This window comes from Talpa europaea, assembly GCF_964194135.1.
Source record: "Talpa europaea genome assembly, chromosome: 7".
Classification (NCBI taxonomy): Eukaryota; Metazoa; Chordata; class Mammalia; order Eulipotyphla; family Talpidae; genus Talpa; species Talpa europaea.
In genome coordinates this window covers 11665161-11684204 of record NC_140074.1, presented here as the reverse complement: position 1 = coordinate 11684204, position 19044 = coordinate 11665161, and the positions used below count along the sequence as shown (strand labels likewise).

General features: G+C 37.9%; 1 protein-coding gene across 1 annotated transcript in view; it reads left to right on the top strand.

Annotated features, from left to right (window-relative positions):
* The window catches only part of UBE2R2 (ubiquitin conjugating enzyme E2 R2), a gene marked incomplete at both ends in the record, with an annotated part of 85809 nt that overhangs the window by 52604 nt on the left and 14161 nt on the right, over window positions 1–19044 (top strand). Inside the window, 2 exons of the mRNA XM_084237145.1 lie at window positions 3313–3399; window positions 16791–16888. Coding sequence (XP_084093271.1) covers window positions 3313–3399; window positions 16791–16888 — 185 coding nt within the window. The remainder of the gene's footprint in view (window positions 1–3312; window positions 3400–16790; window positions 16889–19044) is intronic.

Genomic DNA, 19044 nt, shown 5'->3' with positions numbered 1-19044 from the left:
CTCCCTTCCCTTCATCCCCCTTCTATTGACCATACTTTGTTGCCTTTTGTGCCTTGTCATATTTTATTGAAAATGGTATAAAATCAGTTCCCATGTATATTATCATGGCTACTGAACAATATGGGATATACTTTTTTTATAATTCTCAAGTCTGATTCTTTTTTTATTAAATTTTTTATATCATTCTTTTTTTTTAAAGATTTATTTATTTATGCATACAAGAGCTGGGGTACAAGCCAGACATGCGGGGGGATGAGAGGATTCACCAGAGACAGTGGGGAATAGAACAAGCAGGTTGACCAAAGTACACTGCTGAGGGGAGCCGCGGGTGAGTCAGGAAAGGTCTGCTGCTCCATGTGGGTTGCTCCCTGGCAGGCCGGGGATTGAACCTATGCTGCTGTGGATTGCTTCATAATGTGGTGCTTAACCCCTTGCACCACCAGGGAGGCCCATCATTGTTCTTTTTTTTTTTTTTTTTTAAGATTTATTTATTTATTTATTTATTTATTTATTTATTTATTTATTTATTTATTTATTTATTTATACAAGCACTGGGAACAGTCAGAAGTGCGGGAGGGTGAGAGAATTCACCAGAGCCAGAGCGGGAAGCAGCAGGCCGAAGGACCGAAGTACACTGCTGAGGGGAGCAGCGGGCTGCAGGAGACGTCTGCGCGCCATGTGGGACCCTCCTCCGGTGGCCGGGGAGCAGCCGGGGATCGAACCGGCGCTGCAGAGGCTGCGGGCAGCTTCTCAACCCAGCGTCCAACCGCTGCACCACTGGGGAGGCCCTCGTTGTTCATTTTTAAACAATATTTGCTTCCCCACTCCCTCAGGTGTAGTCCCCATAGAATTTCCTTCCCCAGTGCACCTTTGCACCATCACCTCAGTCTCCTGTTCTCTTTCCTCCCTCTTATCCCTCCCCCTCCTCCTCCCCTGCAGTATATCTCTGATTTATAATTGTCTGTTTTTGCTTTGTTGTATTGTGTACTGTTTTATTTTGAAAATGGTATATTTGAATGTTATAATGGGACAACAGATTTTGTTGTTGCCATTTGTTGTAATTGTTTCCTCACTTAGCAACTTTTCTGTTTTGATTCTATAATGTTTATATTCTTTGTTATATGTGAAGTCTCCACTTGGTTAGTTTAGTAACCAGCTAATGATTAGACAGATTTCCTTTAATTTGATGTGATTTGATACGTTGGAATCAGTAACCTTTCCATGGCATTATAGAGGCGCTCTGGGTGCGTGTTAGGGCGTGCTGTCAACGTTCATCTAGGCAGTTGTGAATTCTGCCTTAGCTTTTAGTTCTTGCTTGTGCAGATCCTCAAGTTCAGCGAGAGGTACTAGCTTAGGACCTTTTAAGGACTTCTTACCACTCTTCTGAATATGTTCATAACTTGATCATATTTATTGCTCTACACACTGGCCTGGCCTCCAGATAACCAGGAATTGGTCAAGGCTTTTCAAAGCCCTTGAGATGTTCATCTCATATTCCTCCTCTTCCTATTAAACTATTTGGGTTAATCTGTAGTTTGACTTAACAGGTAGCTTTAAAGTTAAGCAATTCCCTGATGTTGATTGTTTTCAACAGTCACACCCAGAAAAGATACTTTCACATTCACCAAGGTCCAGATCAGATCAATTACAGCCTTCCAAGTGGGGGCTCTTAGGGAAGCCACAGGAAGATCATGACAGTTTTCTGGGAATAAGCTTTGAGGAAGTACTGCGGTTGCTTGGTCTTTACTTCAAATGTGAACAGTTAGTTTCAAGGCTATTCTAGAGAGCAGGGTAAGGGACTGTGACAAGTTAAATCATCACAAAGTTCAACAGTCTAGGTCAAAAATGGCTGTGGTGACTGATCTTGGGTTTCCAGGCTGCTGGGTGGGTTCCAGCCATACTGGAGTGACCTAAGTTAAGTGATGTACACAGCAAGGAGGGATCAATTTGCATGTGGAAGGCCCTCATGAGCTGTTTCATCACCCTCCCAGGGGTGGGAGTAAGTATGCCTAATGTCTTCCTAAATAAAAATACGGAGATAGCAAGAGAATCAAGTTTATCTCTCTTAGCCCCATCTCCACATTAGGTCCAACCCCTTTCCTTAGGAGGCATGTATTCATACTCCTGTGCAGATCTGCTGCTGACCAGATATGGATATGAATATGAATAAAGAGAAAGAACCTGCATCATACCCAAGCACTGGGACCCGCAAGCACTAGATTAGACCATTGCTCTGCACACAGACCAGAATAGTGTACCAGGACTCTAAGGTTCACCCTCTCACTTACATCAAACTTTGATCAGTATACTAATCTTCCATCGCTCTACTTATGGCAGAATGTGACTTAAATTACTTAGGTTGATTAAAAAAGAAAATTGAAGTTCACTATTACTGAGGTTCAGCTGTTTTTCTTGAATTGATGCTCCTTGAATTGCTGCAAATCTTTGTTCATTTTCTAGAATTCTGAAAAAGTTGATTCTTACAATTTTGCTAATTTTCTCTGTGCTTTTATTGAGAAAGTATTTTTGAGGATCCTGAGTCTTACTTTCACTGATACCCTTAGCTTATTTGCTCTTAGCTTGTCATCTTATTTCTATTAATATACACTCCTTTTACTGATACTGTTAGGCGACGCCTTTTCTGGATATTTATATTTGCAGCATGGGAGAGTGCAGTAGTATTTTCAACAGCAAAATGTGAAAAACAACTTGAATGTCCCCAAATAAGGAAGTTATTTTTTGTTTTTTTTAATGATTCATCTCTGTAGCCATGCAATGGAATATTACATAGATCGTAGGAATTATGCATTTGGAGAATATGACATAGAAAAAATGTTATGATATTGCTGAGATAAGAAAAACTATAAAATATAGTATATCCAAATTTTTGAAAATGTTTTATAAAAATCCAGTGGAAGAAGCTGTATCACAATAATAGCATTTATTATTTTTGAGTGGTGGTTAAATTTTGTGAGTTACAAAAGCCTGTATTCTGTCCCATAAGGTTATATTAGTTATTTTTGTTACAAAATTAATAGGCAATAATGTGATGCCCCTGTATATATTTATTACTGTTTCTCACTCTTGAGTTCAATTAAAAATCATGTAACTGTTGAGTTTGGGAACTTTACTGCCTCTTAACAAATATTGGAAGAGATGCTGTGAGGACATGCTAGTAAGACGTTCCAAGAGTCTGTTCTGTAGAAAGGAATTATGTTTCGCTGGGGTGTGATATGGTGAATAATATTATTAGACAGACAACTAACCTATAATCTCATTTACTAGCATTTTATTTATTTTTTTCATTTCCAGGCACATATTAAATTTCCTATTGACTACCCATATTCACCACCTACCTTCAGATTCTTGACCAAAATGTGGCATCCCAACATATATGAGGTAAGAGACATCTATCATAAATTTCTCTGAAGATTTATTTATTTTTTTTATATAGTCCTTTAGAGTAGCCTCTGTTTCATAGTGCTGTAGCCATAAAGGAGTACTCATGGTTTCCCACTTTTAGTTAGCAGTCTCTAGTTCACTTGTTCAGAATTTAGGGTAGTTTTGTAATGCCAGTGTATGTTATAGTTAATTTAAAATTGAGGCTTTAAACCTTTGCTGCTCATTGCTAACATTATTTTGCATATGTGTTAACATTTGAATTTTTTCAAACTAGTAGATAAAAGTCATACAAATTTATTTGTGTACTGTCCTCTAACTTCACAGCAAGGGTCATCTGTTGCTATGATCAGAGATTCAGCTTTTTGGGGGGATTTATCCTACTACATTTGGACTGGCCTCCTTTCAGGAGTTGCTGCAGAGCAGTTGAGAGCCTCTTTTGGAATAAATCCAAGGTGAGGTTCTTATACTGGACAAGTCCACCTGCCTGGGGAAGTCATTTCTAGTTTGTTGATTAAATGTACTGAACTTTGGGCAATATATAAGAAAGATAGAAAGATGGATTAAATTTCTCAGGAGATGTCAGGGCCCACTGAAATGTCCTTTAAGACTACTCCTTCATCATTCTGTAATTTTTTTTTCATTGCAGTGTGGTTGTGAAGTAGTCTTTTTTTATTGTAAACTTGGTTTAGTCACTAAAACTGCTTTTTAAAAAGCACCACCTAAGTCATGTAGTCCTTGTTTTGACCTGATGGATGTTGGGAAGCACCATTGCTCTAGAAGCAGAGCTTATATAATAGTCTTTAAAATGTTTGTAGCCAAGAAATAGAGAACTTACTCTAGGGTCCTGAATTTGAATTTTAGTCTTTATAAATTAGCAAACTGGAGGAACTATATTATTTTTCACAACCTATTTTTCAGTAAGGTATTATAGTCATTTTTCTTTCCTCCTAAAGGTAGGACAAACTGCAGCTCAAAGGATGATAATTACATTTCTAGTAATAAGTATATCTAGAATACTATTTTCTTCAGTATTTGACATAATCATAATACATATTTACAACAGTGAATACCGTACTGTTATGTATATCCTATTGTCCAGTTATCCTATTGTAGTAGAAAGAATTAACTCAGTTTCCTATGTTCACAGTGTGTTTAGTACATACAGAAATATTTTTGTGTCCCTGTCTATTTAGTAATCAAAAGTTCTTGCCTTCAAAATTATGTGGCGGGCCTCCCCGGTGGCGCAGCGGTAGAGCGCTGGGTTGCGAAGCTGCCGGCGGCCTCTGCGGCGCCGGTTCAATCCCCGGCTGCTCCCCGGCTGCTCCCCGGCCACCGGAGGAGGGTCCCACATGGTGCGCAGACCTCTCCTGCCGCCCGCTGCTCCCCTCAGCGGTGTACTTCGGTCCTTCTGCCTGCTCTGCTCCCCGCTCTGGCTCTGGTGAATTCTCTCACCCTCCCGCGCCTCTGACTGTACCCAGTGCATGTATAAACAAAACAAAAAAACAAACAAGCAAACAAATAAAGAAAAACATGCCTCTAAAAAAAAAAAAAAAAAAAATTATGTGGCATATATAGGTTCTGAGCAAGAAAAATAAGACTTTGAGCTTTTGTCTTGCTGTTGAGACCTAGTTCGCCTTAAAAACCAAATACCTGTTTCCATCTCAGTTATTTAATTCCCAAACATTTCTCAACAAAAAGAAACAGGAAAAAGGAATCAAAACTCTGAGGAAGAAAGTATAGGCAGGTAACTCAGTGCTGGTGGTCCCTCCCCCCCCCCCCCCCCTTTTTCCACAGTGTTTGTTTTCTTGACTACTTAAGTAGGCTATTTACTTCTGTCCCTTAAGATTTAGTATCAGGGCCTCCCTGATGGCATAGGGGCTAAATGAGTCTCAGCACTACCACACTATCTCTGCTGTAGCCTGAGTTTGATCCCCAGCCAGGGAGCTAACCCACATATGGCACAGCAGACCTCTCATGTCTTGCCCACTGCTCCCCTTAGCAAGTGTATTTCAGTAAATGCACCAGTTCTGCTCCCCACTCTGGTGAATCCTAACCCCCCACACCTCTGGCCTACACCCCAGTTCTTCTATGCATAAATAAATAAAGTAAATTAAAAAAAAAAAAGATTTAGCATAGGTTCATTTCTTTAAAAATTTTCGTATTTATAGTAAAATATAAACAATAAAATCATGCATATCTTATATATATGCAGTTCTTTTCCATGTCATAAATGTTTTAAAAGAAGTGATATCATAGTTAGGGAGTAAATTTGATGTAACCAAGCAGATCATAAGAGACTCTTATCACAAAGTTAATTTACCTTTGTATAATCTGGAATAGTATCAGGATTTAATTTTAGAGAGGGCCCTATTATTATTTGTGATTCTAGAGATTGTGGCTTATGGCTCTTTTTTTTTTTTTTAAAGATTTATTTATTTATGCATACAAGAGGTGGGGCATAGGCCAGAGATGCGGGGGAGGGGTGTGAGAGGACTCACAGGAGGCAGAGTCGGGAATAGAACAGGTAGACTAACTGAAATACACTGCTGAGGGGAGCAGCGGGCAAGACAGGAGAGGTGTGCTTTGCCATGTGGGTTGCTCCTTGGCAGGCTAGGGATTGAACTCATGCTGCAGAGGCTTTGGATTGCTTCGTAGTGCAGTGCTTAACCCCTTGAGCCACCAGGGAGGCCCAGCTCATGGTTTTTGACCAAAGAGATATTCTTTTTTTTTTTTAATTTGTTTTATATTTATGCATACAAGAGCTGGGGTATAGGGCAGAGGTATGGGGGGTGCAGTAAGAGGATTCACCAGAGACAGTGGGAGCAGAACAGGTGGAATGACTGAAGTACGCTGCTGAGGGGAACAGCTGGCAAGACAGGAAAGGTCTGCTGCACCATGTAGGTTAGCACCCTAGTGGGGGATCTTGGTGCAGTGGCTGGTAGTGGCTTGATAGTGCTGAGACTTAACCCCTTGTGCCACCAGGGAGGCCCCAAAAGATATATTCTTGAGGGTTGCTTTCTACTCACTCAACCTGTGTTGTCATCGGTGGCAGAAATACCAAGGGCCTCGATAAGAAACTGCTGTAGTTACCAAAATGTTTACTGCAATTATTTACAGTAGAAAGGGGACAATGATGACAATAACAACAAACAATACAAATAGAACTCTACTGAAATGTCAAAATACAGGGATAGATTAATGCATTTTGCATATTCACGAGCATTAAGAATAAAGACTACTCTTAATAGAAAATAGTTTATTATGTCAAATTTTAAAAATACAAGAACTTTGGTTACAGTTTTGTTAAATATGAACATATTACTATAGCACCCAAAGTTACAAAAATTACTTTATAAATTATTTTAATTATTTTAAACATTATCATTGTCATGTTTCCAAGATTTATAAATATCAAAGGCAGACTTGGAGAACAAAACATTTAATACAAACTTGTTACTAATGGTTATATTGTACAGTGTGCTCCTATTTCACAATATGTTGAATCAGCTGGTTACTTGTTACTGTGTTCAGAGGAATCCCAGTAACTTCACAAACCTTGGAGTGTTTGTATTCTTCATGGTGAACTTCATTGCTGTGGCAGCTCAAAATCTCAGTACCCTCTGATGTTAAAATTTTAAGAAATAACAAACTAATTTGCACCGTAGTTTTGAGTTCTTCACAAAATTGAGTAGCCAGAAGTATTTAATACTTGATCATTTTACTACTAGTGAGTTATAGAAGATAACATGGAGCTTTTAAAAAATAATAAAGATTTTTGATTTTTTAAAACAATTGTAGAAATCATTTTTTCTATACAATACTCACAGATAAATGTCACCAATGTACTTTTATAAAGACTACAGTAAAATACACAGTGTATTTTAGGCTTCTTGATATAGCCCATATGAGAATATTTTTCTTTTTCACCTAAGGTGATTTATTCTTGAAGATTTTTCTTGATTGTAGACCCAGGTGTTTCTCAGAAAGATTATACTAATCTTTATAGTCCCCAACATTGTAAGGATGTGCCTATTTGGCTACTATTCCACCATCATTAGAGCATGGGATTTAAACTAGTATTTTTTAATGGTTAAAAATAGACTGTACTGTCTTTAATATGCTTATTGTCTTCATTGAGGCGCCAGAATAAAATAATGGACTGGATCACTTAAACAACAGAAAATTTTTGGGCCTCCCCAGTGGCGCAGTGATTGAGTGCTGGGCTGCGAGGCTGCCCGCGGCCTCTGCAGCGCCGGTTCAATCCTCGGCCGCCAGTGAGGGCCCCACATTGCATGCGGACCTCTCCTGCCGCGTCCGCTGCTCCCCTCAGCAGTGTATTTCGTCAGTGTGCCTGTTCTGCTCCCACTCTGGCTCTGGTGAATTCTCTCACCCTCTTGTACTTCTGCCTATACCCAGTGCTTGTATAAATAAATTGAAAAATAATAATAATAAAATTTGAAAAAAACCAACAAATTCTTTTCCTCACATTTTAGGAAACTAGAAGTCCTAAATCAGGGTCTCAGCTTGGTCAGTTTCTGACAGAAGTTCTTTTCCTGAATTAATCTTTATGTCCTCAGGTGGCTTAAGGAAAGGGAAGTGAGGAGAGACTGTGCCTTCTCATTATAAGGGAACTAATCCAATCAGACCAGAGCCCTGGCCTCATGACCTCATTTAAACCCAGTTATAGCCCCCAAAGGCCTCAAGTCTAGATTATCATCACATTGGAAGTTAGGTTTCAGCATATGAATTTGGTGGAGATATAAATTCAATCCATAATACATATCAGATAACCTATATAATGTGAACTTCCTACAAATCTGCAATATTGAAAGCTATTGCAAAGTCTGGTAGAAATGTATTGCTTTTTGGAATAATAAAATTTAGGCTATGTGAGTGGTAAATAGGCCAAATTTCACAGTTTATGATCTTGGTAATTATTTAGGTGGAATAAAATGAATGAGACCCACAATCAGCTTCTTAAAAACTGAAAGAACTAGATGCTTTGATAGGTCCTTTAAAGAAAGCTATTAAATATAAGTTACATTTTAATATTTATTACAGGAATTTATTTAGGAATTGTTTCATAGTTACGAAATTTTTTTAAAAACGCAGTTTTCCCTATGTAAGCTAGAAAAATCAGGATATAATTCAGTCTGAAGGTTTATGAACCCCAGGTGGAGCCAGTGGTGTGACTCTTTCTTCTGTACTAGAGATTTGAGAACTGGGGGTAGTGGACAGGGTTGCTTATGTAAATCCCAGAGTCCCAAGGCCTAAGAAGCAGGAGTTACCATGTCTAAGGACTGGAGAAGAGGGAAATCTCTGCTCAAGAAATGGGGGAGGGGGATAAGTGGGAGGGGAGAGATACGTTGCCGATCCTTTGTCTTTTTCCCCAAATATTTATTTATTTATACAGGAACCTGGGTACAGGCCAGATGCGTGGGAGGGTGAGAAGATCCACCAGAGACAGAGCGGGGAACAGAACAGGCAGACTGACAAAATACACTGCTGAGGGGAGCAGAGGGCAAGACAGGAGAGGTCTGCCACGGCCTGTGGGACCCTCGCCGGCCAGCTGGGACCGAACTGGCACTGCAGAGGCTGCGGACAGCTTCACAGTGCAGCGCTCAACTGCCTGTGCCACTAGGGGAGGCCCTCCTCTGCCTTTTTTGTTCTCTTTAACCCTCAACAGATTGGATAATGCCTGGCAAATTGTTGAGGGTGACTGTTCTCTACCCCGTCTACTAATTTGAAATCATTTTTCATCAGCTGTCTGGACATCCCCTAGTCCAGCCAAGTTGACAAAATTAACCATCTTTTTCTGCTATTCCTCCCTTGTTACCCACATTATGTCATTATGTTCATAGAGGGTATAATTTGACTAGAAGCACATTTAAATCCTTCAAATAACAACATGTTTTTATAATAAGGGTTTACTTCCTTGTTTAATAACACAGTAAAATTATTTTGCTATTGAAATGGTAGTGCAGCTGGTCTTGTTTCATCTCTTTTGATCATTTAACATGTATTTCTACTTTGATTAAATTATTGTCATTTCTTTTTTAGTATCTCATTGCACTTCTGTGGGGTTTCTGTGATTCCCCCCCCCCCGAGGATTTATTTTAATGGTTATTCATCCAGGAATCAAGTAATGAAGCCAAAAAACTACATTAGAATTGATTGCATGCATACAAAATTTCAATACTGCGTTCCTTATGATCCTTCCAGACTAGGACAAATTATGTTTATTAGTCTTAAACTTTTTCATATAAATTTTAAATATAAAATTAAATCTTAAAACATTCAGAAAAGTTTTTATTAAGATGTCTTAATTTCATATAGTATAACTAAGCCACCAGAAACAACATTCTTTTTTTTTTTTTTTTAAGATTTATTTATTTTTACATATAAGAACTGGGGTATAGGCCAGAGGTATAGGGGGTGAGAGGATTCACCAGAGACAGAGTGGGGAACAGAACAGGCAGATTGACCTAAAATACACTGCTGAGGGGAGCAGCGGGCAAGATAGGAGAGGTCTGCGCCATGTAGGTCACCTCCCTGGCCAGGGATTGAACTCTTGCTTCTGTGGCTGTGGATAGCCTCATAGGTTGTGTCTTAACCCTTTGCGCCACCAGGGAGGCCCCCAGAAACAACATTCTTGAACTGAATGATCTTAACTCACATAAAGATGCTGAATGCTATATTGAGATTTTGTTACATTGTCAGTATTTATTGTGTTTATTTTCATAATGTGCATTAAATGAACATTTTAAATTTATATAATTTTACTCAGTGGTCTTAAAGAAGGAAACTGCATAATTTAAACACTTCTATTTGAATTCATTTAAAGAGTCATCAAACGAACATAAATGCTTTCTGAGCAGCTAATGAGAAATGTATCACCTAATGTTTTGTTTTGCTTTAGCTGCTAGGATAAGTTGACACAAATAAATAATCTTTGGTACCCAGTAAATTATGTTTTCATTATTAAAACAAGTCATTTATTGACTGAAAAAATTTTTTTTCTAAAATTTTAAAGGATAGTTTTGTAGAATATGCCTGTGGAACTCCCAGAGTCTTTGTGTTTCATCTTGGTTTATTATTATTTTTTAAAGATTTATTTATTTGAACCCTATTTTGTTTTTTTGGTTTTTTTTAAAGATTTATTTATTTATGCATGTAAAAGCTGGGGTATAGGCCAGAGGTGTGGAGGGGTGAGAGGATTCACCAGAGACAGAGTGGGAAACAGAACAGGCAGATTGACCAAAGCATATTGCTGAGGGGAGCAGCAGGTGACGCAGGAGAGGTCTGCCGTACCACGTGGGTATCTCCCTGGCCTGCCGTGAATTAAACCCACACTTCAGAAGCTAAGGACAGCTTCATAGTGCAGCGCTCAACCCGCTGCACCACTGGGGAGGCCTCTCATGAATTCTTTTCTAGGCAGTGATGTGCTCAAATTTTTTTTAAAGATTTATTTATTTATGCATACAAGAACAGGGGTACAGGCCAGAGGTGTGGGGAGTGAGAGGATTCACCAGAGACAGAGTGGGGAGCGGAACAGGTGGATCCACTGAAATACACTGCTGCGGGGAGCAGCAGGCGAGACAGGACAGGTCTGCTGCACCACGTGGGTCACCTCCCTGACTGGGAATCATACTCAAGCTGGAGTGGCTGCGGATAGCTTCATAGTGCTGTGTCTTAACTCCTTGTGCCACCAGGGAGGCCCCTGGTGTGTTCAAATTTGACTGCATATCGAAATCATGGAGAGAAGTTATTAAAAATGAAGAATACTGGGGATTTCATTCATCCACTGTTGAATTTGGATGGACTGTAGGCTAGATGTCCTTCATTTTACATTTTGGAACTTCTATTTTGAAGGCCTTAGAACTGTCCCTGTCTTTTTTTTTCCAGACCCCACAATTTATTGAAGTGGAGTTTACATACAGTTAAACAATTAAAGTGAACAATTGGGTGACATTAGTATATTCCCAATGAGAAATAAATAAATAAAGCAATTTACTCATAAGCAGTTTCTTCCGATTCCCATTTCCCCCTACTCTCTGACAGCTTTCTGTCAATGTATATTTCTATTCTGGATATTTCATGTAATTGAAATCATATGGTATAAGACTTTTTGTGTCTGCTTTTCACTTACCCTAACATTTCGGAAGTGCATCCATGTTGTAACCTCATCAGTGCTTCATTCCTCTTTGTGGCCAAATAGTATTCCATTGTATGTACTATACCCCACCCTTCTTTATACATTCATCTCTTGATAGACGTTTGAATTATGTCCACCTTTTTGGATTTGTCAATAGTGCTGTTATGACCATGTGTATACATATACTTGATTGAATACTCATTTTCAGTTTTCTAGATTTAGGAGTAGAACTGTAGGGTCAGAGAGTAATTCTGTTTACTTTTTTTTTTTTTTAAGATTTATTTATTTATATACACAAGAACTGGGGTATAGGCCAGAGGTGTGGGAGGGTGAGAGGATTCACCAGAGCCAGAGCAGGGAGCAGAACAGGCAGATGGACCGAAAACACTGCTGAGGGGAGCAGCGGGCGAGACAGGAAGGTCTGCCACGGCATGTGGGTATCTCCCCGACCGGCCGGAATAGAACCATTGCTGCAGAGGCTGTGGACAGCTCCACAGCTCTGTGCTCAACCTGCTGTGCCACCAGGGAGGTCCTCTATGTTTACTTTTTTTTTTTTTTGAAGAACTGCTATTGTGATCTATGGCACATGAACCATTTGTCATTCCCACCTGCAACGTATGAGGGTTCCAGTTTCTCCACATACTTATTAACACTTGCTTTTTTCTATTTTTGTTATAATTTATTAATCCTAAAGGGATATGAAACATTGTCCTTTTATTATTTATTTATTTATGTGTAGAAGAACTGGGGTGTAGGACCTCCCCTGGTGGTGCAGTGGTTGAATGCTGGGCTGCGAGGCTGCCCGCAGCCTCTGCAGCGGCTGGTTCATTCCCCGGCTGCCGGCGAGGGTCCCACCAAAAAAAAAAAAGAAGAAGAAAAAGAAGAACTGGGGTGTAGGCCAGAGGTGTGAGTGGTGAGAGGATTCACCAGAGACAGATTGGGGAAGCAGAAATACACTGCTAAGGGAGCAACAGGGTTGACTGGAGAGGTCTGCTGCGCCCTGTGTGGGTTTGCTCCCTGCCCAGGGATCGAACTCAGGGGGTAGTGGTGATAGTCTAAGACTTGACTCCTAGGCCGCCAGGCGCTCTCTTGTCATTTTGAAATGCATTTCCCTAACGACTAATGATGTTGAAAATTCTTTCTCATCTGGGCCTCCCTGGTGCACAGGGGTTAAAGTCAGCACTATCAAGCTATTGCCAGCCACTGTGCATGGCTTCAGTCCGGACAGGGTGGGTAACCCACATGGCGGAGCAGACTGCTCCTGTTTCACCCGCTACTCCACTCAGCACTGTATTTTAGTGGAACTGCCTGTTCTGCTCCAGACTGTCTCTGATGAATACTTTCACTGTCCCCCCAACCCTCTACCTATACCCCAGCTCTTGTATGATAAATAAAACTAAATCTTTTTCTAAAAAAAAGAAAGTTCTCATCTGCTTTATTGGAACATTTATGTCTTCTTTGGAGAAATGTCTGTTTTTTGTCTACTTTAGAATTGTCTAGTTAATCTTTTTAGTATGATTGTAGGAGTTCAATATATATTACGGATACTAAACCCTTATCAGATATATGATTTGGAAATACTTACTCCCATACTATAGGTTTTTTTCCCACTCTCTAAATAATAACTGTTGATATACGAATGTTTTAAATTTTAATGAAGTCTAGTTTATTTTGTTTGTTCATGATTTGGTGTTTTATCTAAGAATCCATTGCCAAATCCAAGGTCATGAAGATTTACCTCTGAATTTTTCCAGAGGATCCTCACAGTTTTAGCTCTTAGATCTTTGTTGTGTTCAAAGTTAATTTTGTATATGGTGTGAGGTAGGAGTTTGTTTTTTGGAAATCTAGTTGTTTTAGTATCATTTGTTGAGTAAACTGTTCTTTCCCCTTGAATGGAATTATACCATCCTTGTCAAAATCAATTGGCTGTATAATATGAGTTTATTTATGGACTGACAGTTTTATTCCATTGGTCTATATGTGTTTTACTATGCAAATCTTAGCCTTGTTGACTGTAACATTACATAAATATTGATCAGAATGTGTAAGTCTTCCAACTTAATTAAGATTATTTTGATTATTCTGGGTCTCTTGAATAGCCATCTAAATATTAGGATAAATTTGTTAATTTTACAAAAAAAAAAAGCTAGGATTTTAACTCAGATTGTGTTGGATCCATAAATCAAATTGGTAATATTGTCATGTGAATAGTAAATCTTCCTACCCATGAACACATTTCTGTGACAAGTCTTTAATCTTCTTTGTTAGATTTATTATCTTATCCTTCAGGTGCCATTGTAAATGGAATTGATTTCTTTTTTTTTTTTTTTTTTTTTTTTTAATAGAGGCATGTTTTTTTTATTTATTTATTTATTTATTTGTTTGTTTGTTTATACATGCACTGGGTACAGTCAGAAGCGCAGGACGGTGAGAGAATTCACCAGAGCCAGAGCAGGGAGCAGAGCAGGCAGAAGGACCGAAGTACACTGCTGAGGGGAGCAGCGGGCGGCAGGAGAGGTCTGCGCGCCATGTGGGACCCTCCTCTGGTGGCCGGGGAGCAGCCGGGGATCGAACTGGCGCGGCAGAGGCCACGGGCAGCTTCGCAACCCAGCGCTCAACCGCTGCGCCACCGGGGAAGCCCTGGAATTGATTTCTTAATACCTTTTTGGGTTATTCATTGTTGGTATATAGAAATGACACTGATTTTTGAGTGCTGACTTTAAAATATCCTGTAACTTTGCAGATTTTTTTAGCCCTAGTAACTTTCTCATGAATTGTTTGGAATGTTCTGTCATACGTGAAATGAAGGCAGTTTTACTTCCTCATTTCTAATCTGTCTGCCTTTTTTTTTTTTTGCTTGCCTAATTAGCCTGGCTAAAACTCCTGGGACAATATTAAATAGCAGTAGTGAAAGAGGCATCCTTGTCTTCTTCCTGATATTGGAAGAACACTTTCAGTCTTTCACCTTGGGGTATAAGTTAGCTGTAAGTTTTTTTGTAAATGTTTTTTAAGCTATTTCCTTTCTGTTTGTGGTTTTGTGAGTGTATTATCATGAAGAAATGTTGGATTTTATCAGATACTTCATTTTCATCAGTTGAGCTGACCACCTTTTAATACGTGTAAGCACGCAACACAACAGTATGTTTCTAAGTATAATTCTTTTCATCCCAATAATCAGAAATTCAATTTTACATACTTACATGCCAAACTTTGAGCAAACTCACATACCCCTGTCCTAATTATTGTGCTGTTTTTCACTTAAGCTAAGTTCTTCACTATTATTGAAGGTAGAATAATGGTTCCTCAAAGATGTCTACATTCTAATCTCTGGGGCATATGATATCTTAGGTACATGTCAAAGAAGAATTAAGGTTGCTGATCAGCTGACCTTAAAATAAGGAGGTTGTTCTGGATTGTTTAATCATATGGATTTTCCCCCCTTTTATTATTATTTTTTTCTTTTTTCCTCCCATGGGGATTTTTCAGAAATGGAAGGAGGAGGGCAGAAAATGAGAATGAGAGGAGCTGTAACTTTGGAACAAAGGCCCAGAGAAATGAAGTTTACTTGCTCAGGGGAAAGGGGGTCAGAAGCAAAGCAAAATGGGTAGTAGCCCTTAGAAGCTAAAAAGGGCAGGGACTGAATTCTTTCATAGAGCCTCCGGGGGAAAAAAATGCAGTGCTGCCGACATTGACAGTTAGCCCTCTGAGAGCAGTGTCAGATGTTGACCTATTCTTTTATTATTGTAAAATTATAAATGTGTATTTGTTTAAAACCACTTAAAACAAATTACTGTGGTAATATAGTATCAATACAAAACAAAACTATGTGGACATATTTTAAGCTACCATTTGTGATGGCATATTTCTCCGCAAAACTTACGTCTGTATTTCCATTAGATTGTTAAAATTGTGCTCTTTCGAGTTCTATCGCATAGCTTCCTAAACTAGTTAGCTTTGGTTCTTTTTCCAAACCACTTCCAATATACTAGATATAGCTCATCTATGCAGATATACCTAATTTTATTCCGTTTCTATAGTGCTTTTTGTTTTTTAACCTTCATGGCATCTAATAGTGATGCAAAGTTTCAGTGTTTCAGATTTAGAATTTAGTATTTGGTATTGATTTCATTAAAATTTTCTTTTTAAAAAATGTTCTATTTATCTTGATATGGTTATGTTGTGTTTGTGTAAATTTGGTTGCATATGTAAAATTTTTTAACTTTATACAATGTAATTGTTTTTTTACAATGTAATTTTTAAAAATTTTGAATCTCCTTCAATTTAGATCAAGAGATAGGTGACTGTCTCTTAGTTGACCTTGTCTTTTCTATTGAATGGCAACTTTATTGCCTAAGTGGCAATTCATATTGTGTGAGCATAGTGATAAGCTCCTCTGTCCATACACTAAAGGAGTTATAATTAAGTTGTTTGAGGCATATTTTCTGTTTATATAATTGATAGTTATTGAAAGCAGTGATTGATATATACTAGGCAAATTTTAAGCAAGATCAGATTTTTTTCTTTCAAAAAAATTTTTTTTTGGAGGATGTATTTGTTTATGCATACAAGAGCTGCGGTATAGGCCAGAGGTGGGTGCGGGAGGGTGAGAGGATTCACCAGAGACAGAGTGGGGAGCAGAACAGGTGGATCTACTGAAATACACTGCTGAGGGGAGCAGCCTGCGAGACAGGAGAGGTCTGCTGCGCCATGTGGGTCACCTCCCTGGCTAGGGATCTAGCTAGTGCTACAGATAGCTTCATAGTGCTGAGACTTAACCCCTTTGTAACACCAGGGAGGACCGTTAATGACTTTTTTAGAAGATGCTATGTAAAAATAGTTTTTTTTTCCCCGATCATTTAAAAATGTTTTTAAATTCTCTTACATCGTTTTTCATTTTTGTACAATATTTGATTTCTCCCCTCAGGTGTAGTGCCCATAATTCTCCCACCACCATGGTACCCATGAACCATCACATCAGTCTCTTGTGCTCTTACTTATGTTTTCTTTAAGTTTTCTTTTTTAAGAAATACATTGGTCAGTATGAAGTGTTTCTAATACAAAAAATGTTTAATTCTTCAGCATTGATTCTAAAAGTGAAGAGCAGAATTCTTTTCTCTGATGATAAGAAAGCAAGGTTTTTAGGAATAATGGAAACTTACGTAAAACTGGTACTACTTTCTCCTAAACATTAGTATTTTGAATGTTTACTAAATGCAATACTTGTGTCTCATAGAATGGAGATGTGTGCATTTCAATTCTTCATCCGCCTGTAGATGACCCACAGAGTGGAGAACTGCCCTCTGAAAGGTGGAATCCTACTCAAAATGTCAGGTAAGAGGTTATATGCGGAATAATCTGATTTTTAAGTGATACTCAAGGTTGATTATTATATTCTAACCAATACAAAATAATCCTTTGCTCATGTTTTCTTCAGTTAGAGCTTTAAGTAGCTTGCATACATCGTTTTGAAGAATATTTCTGAAGCAATAATGTACCTGATACTCATTTCTCTATGTTCACCTTTGAAAGATAGAAGTTCCCTCGTATTGCTTTAGAACATTTCTTCCTGGGACATGATGTCCCATGACTTCATGTTTGTATTGGTTGCTTCCTTATTCTAAGATTCTTAACTATATATTGCAGAAGTCTTAAGATTTAAAAACTCAGAATTTGACTTTATATATTACTTTTAAAAGAACTTTTCTTGTCTATTGCTGCTTCTTTGCTTTATTTATAATATGTGGGTGTTTCTTTTGATTTGGGAGACTTGTGTAATATTATCTCCTTTGATTCTTTATTAATCTAGCTGGATAGATGAATATTTAATCATGTTTGTGTAAAATAGTGGTTTGTGTATATGATGGTTGCTCATATCTCCCTTAAGAGAATTTTCAAAAACTCTACTTTGCATATTTTAAAGTATACTATTTTGGTCATAAATTTAATGAAAAACGCATTTTCTTGCATTTAAATTTCCATTTTATTGCGCCTACTGAGTTTTATCCTAATACTCAAAATTTTGATGTTTGATAAATTTCTTTATCCTATGATACTTACCTGGAGAAAACCAACATATACAAATGTGTTTTAATTGCTTTTGACAATAAGATTAGTTAAACCACTTTTAAATTGATTTATTAATATGCAGGTGATTTGAAAGAATACAAGTATATTATACTTTGATTTAACATTACTCTGCATTAATTGGAAATGCATTTTTAATCACATTGACATTTGTTTTCAGTTCATGTATCCATCAATAATTATCACATTGCTGGAATGAGACAGAGTGCAACTTCAATTATATGTATGCACAAATAATATACTTCATACATTAATGTATACTAGTTCTTGTGGGTGTGTGCATATACATACATTCATGTATGTATTATGCACGCATATACATAGACTAATACTAGATGCGGTGATTACTCTTGTTTTACATGTGGTAATGGAACAAAATTCATAGAGCAGTGAAACTAAATTCTTCTAATTCTGTATGAGCTGTTTAGCAAAAATTGCAGTGCTCTTTTGTCAGTCTTTAAACAAACCACAGGTTTATTGAGATATAATTCCCACTATATGATTCACTGGTTTTTTAATACACTCACAGAGTTGTATAACCATCGTCATAGTCAGTTTTAGAATATTTTCATCACCCCTAAAGAAAGTCGTACCTATGAAAATATATATTCTGTCACCCTTCAACCTCCAGTTCTAGCCACATTCCCAGGAAACCACCAGTCTAACTTTTGTCTCTATGGATTTGCCTTTTCTGGACATGTCATATGAATGGAATCACACAATTTAAAAAAAAAAAAATATTTCATAGTATTTTCTGTAGTACTTTGTGAATGACTTCTTAGCGTAATGTTTTGAAGGTTATCCTCATTGTTGCATGTGTCCAAGCACACCATTCCTTTTTATGCCTGAATGATATTATATTGAATGGTTATATCACACTTTTCATCAGTTGATAGACATTTTGCATGCTTCTTCTTTGAGGCTCTTATGAATACTCTTGCTGTAAACATTGTGTATAAATTTTTAGGTGTACATTTCCTTGGATAAATAACTTAAAATGGCATTTTCCTGAGTCATATGATATCTCAATGTTTAACTTTTTGAGGAGCTACCAGACTGTTTGCAATGTATCTACACTATATTACATTCCCACCTGCAGTATGGGAATTCTGATTTCTCCACATCTTAGTTAACACTTGTTATTATTTGTGTTTTTTATTATAGCCATCCTAGTGGGTAGAAGTGGTTCTTCATTGTGGTTTTGTCATCAGTCTTTCAACTTTTAAAATACTGCAATAGTTTCAGAAAAATTGTGAATAAAGTGTAGAATTCCCATATACCCTGCATGTGCCAATTTTCTTTATTAATGTCAACACTAGTTCAGCACCTCAGTTTTATTTTATTTTTTAGAGATTTATTTTATTTATGCATCCAAGAACTGGGGTATAGGCCAGAGGTGTAGG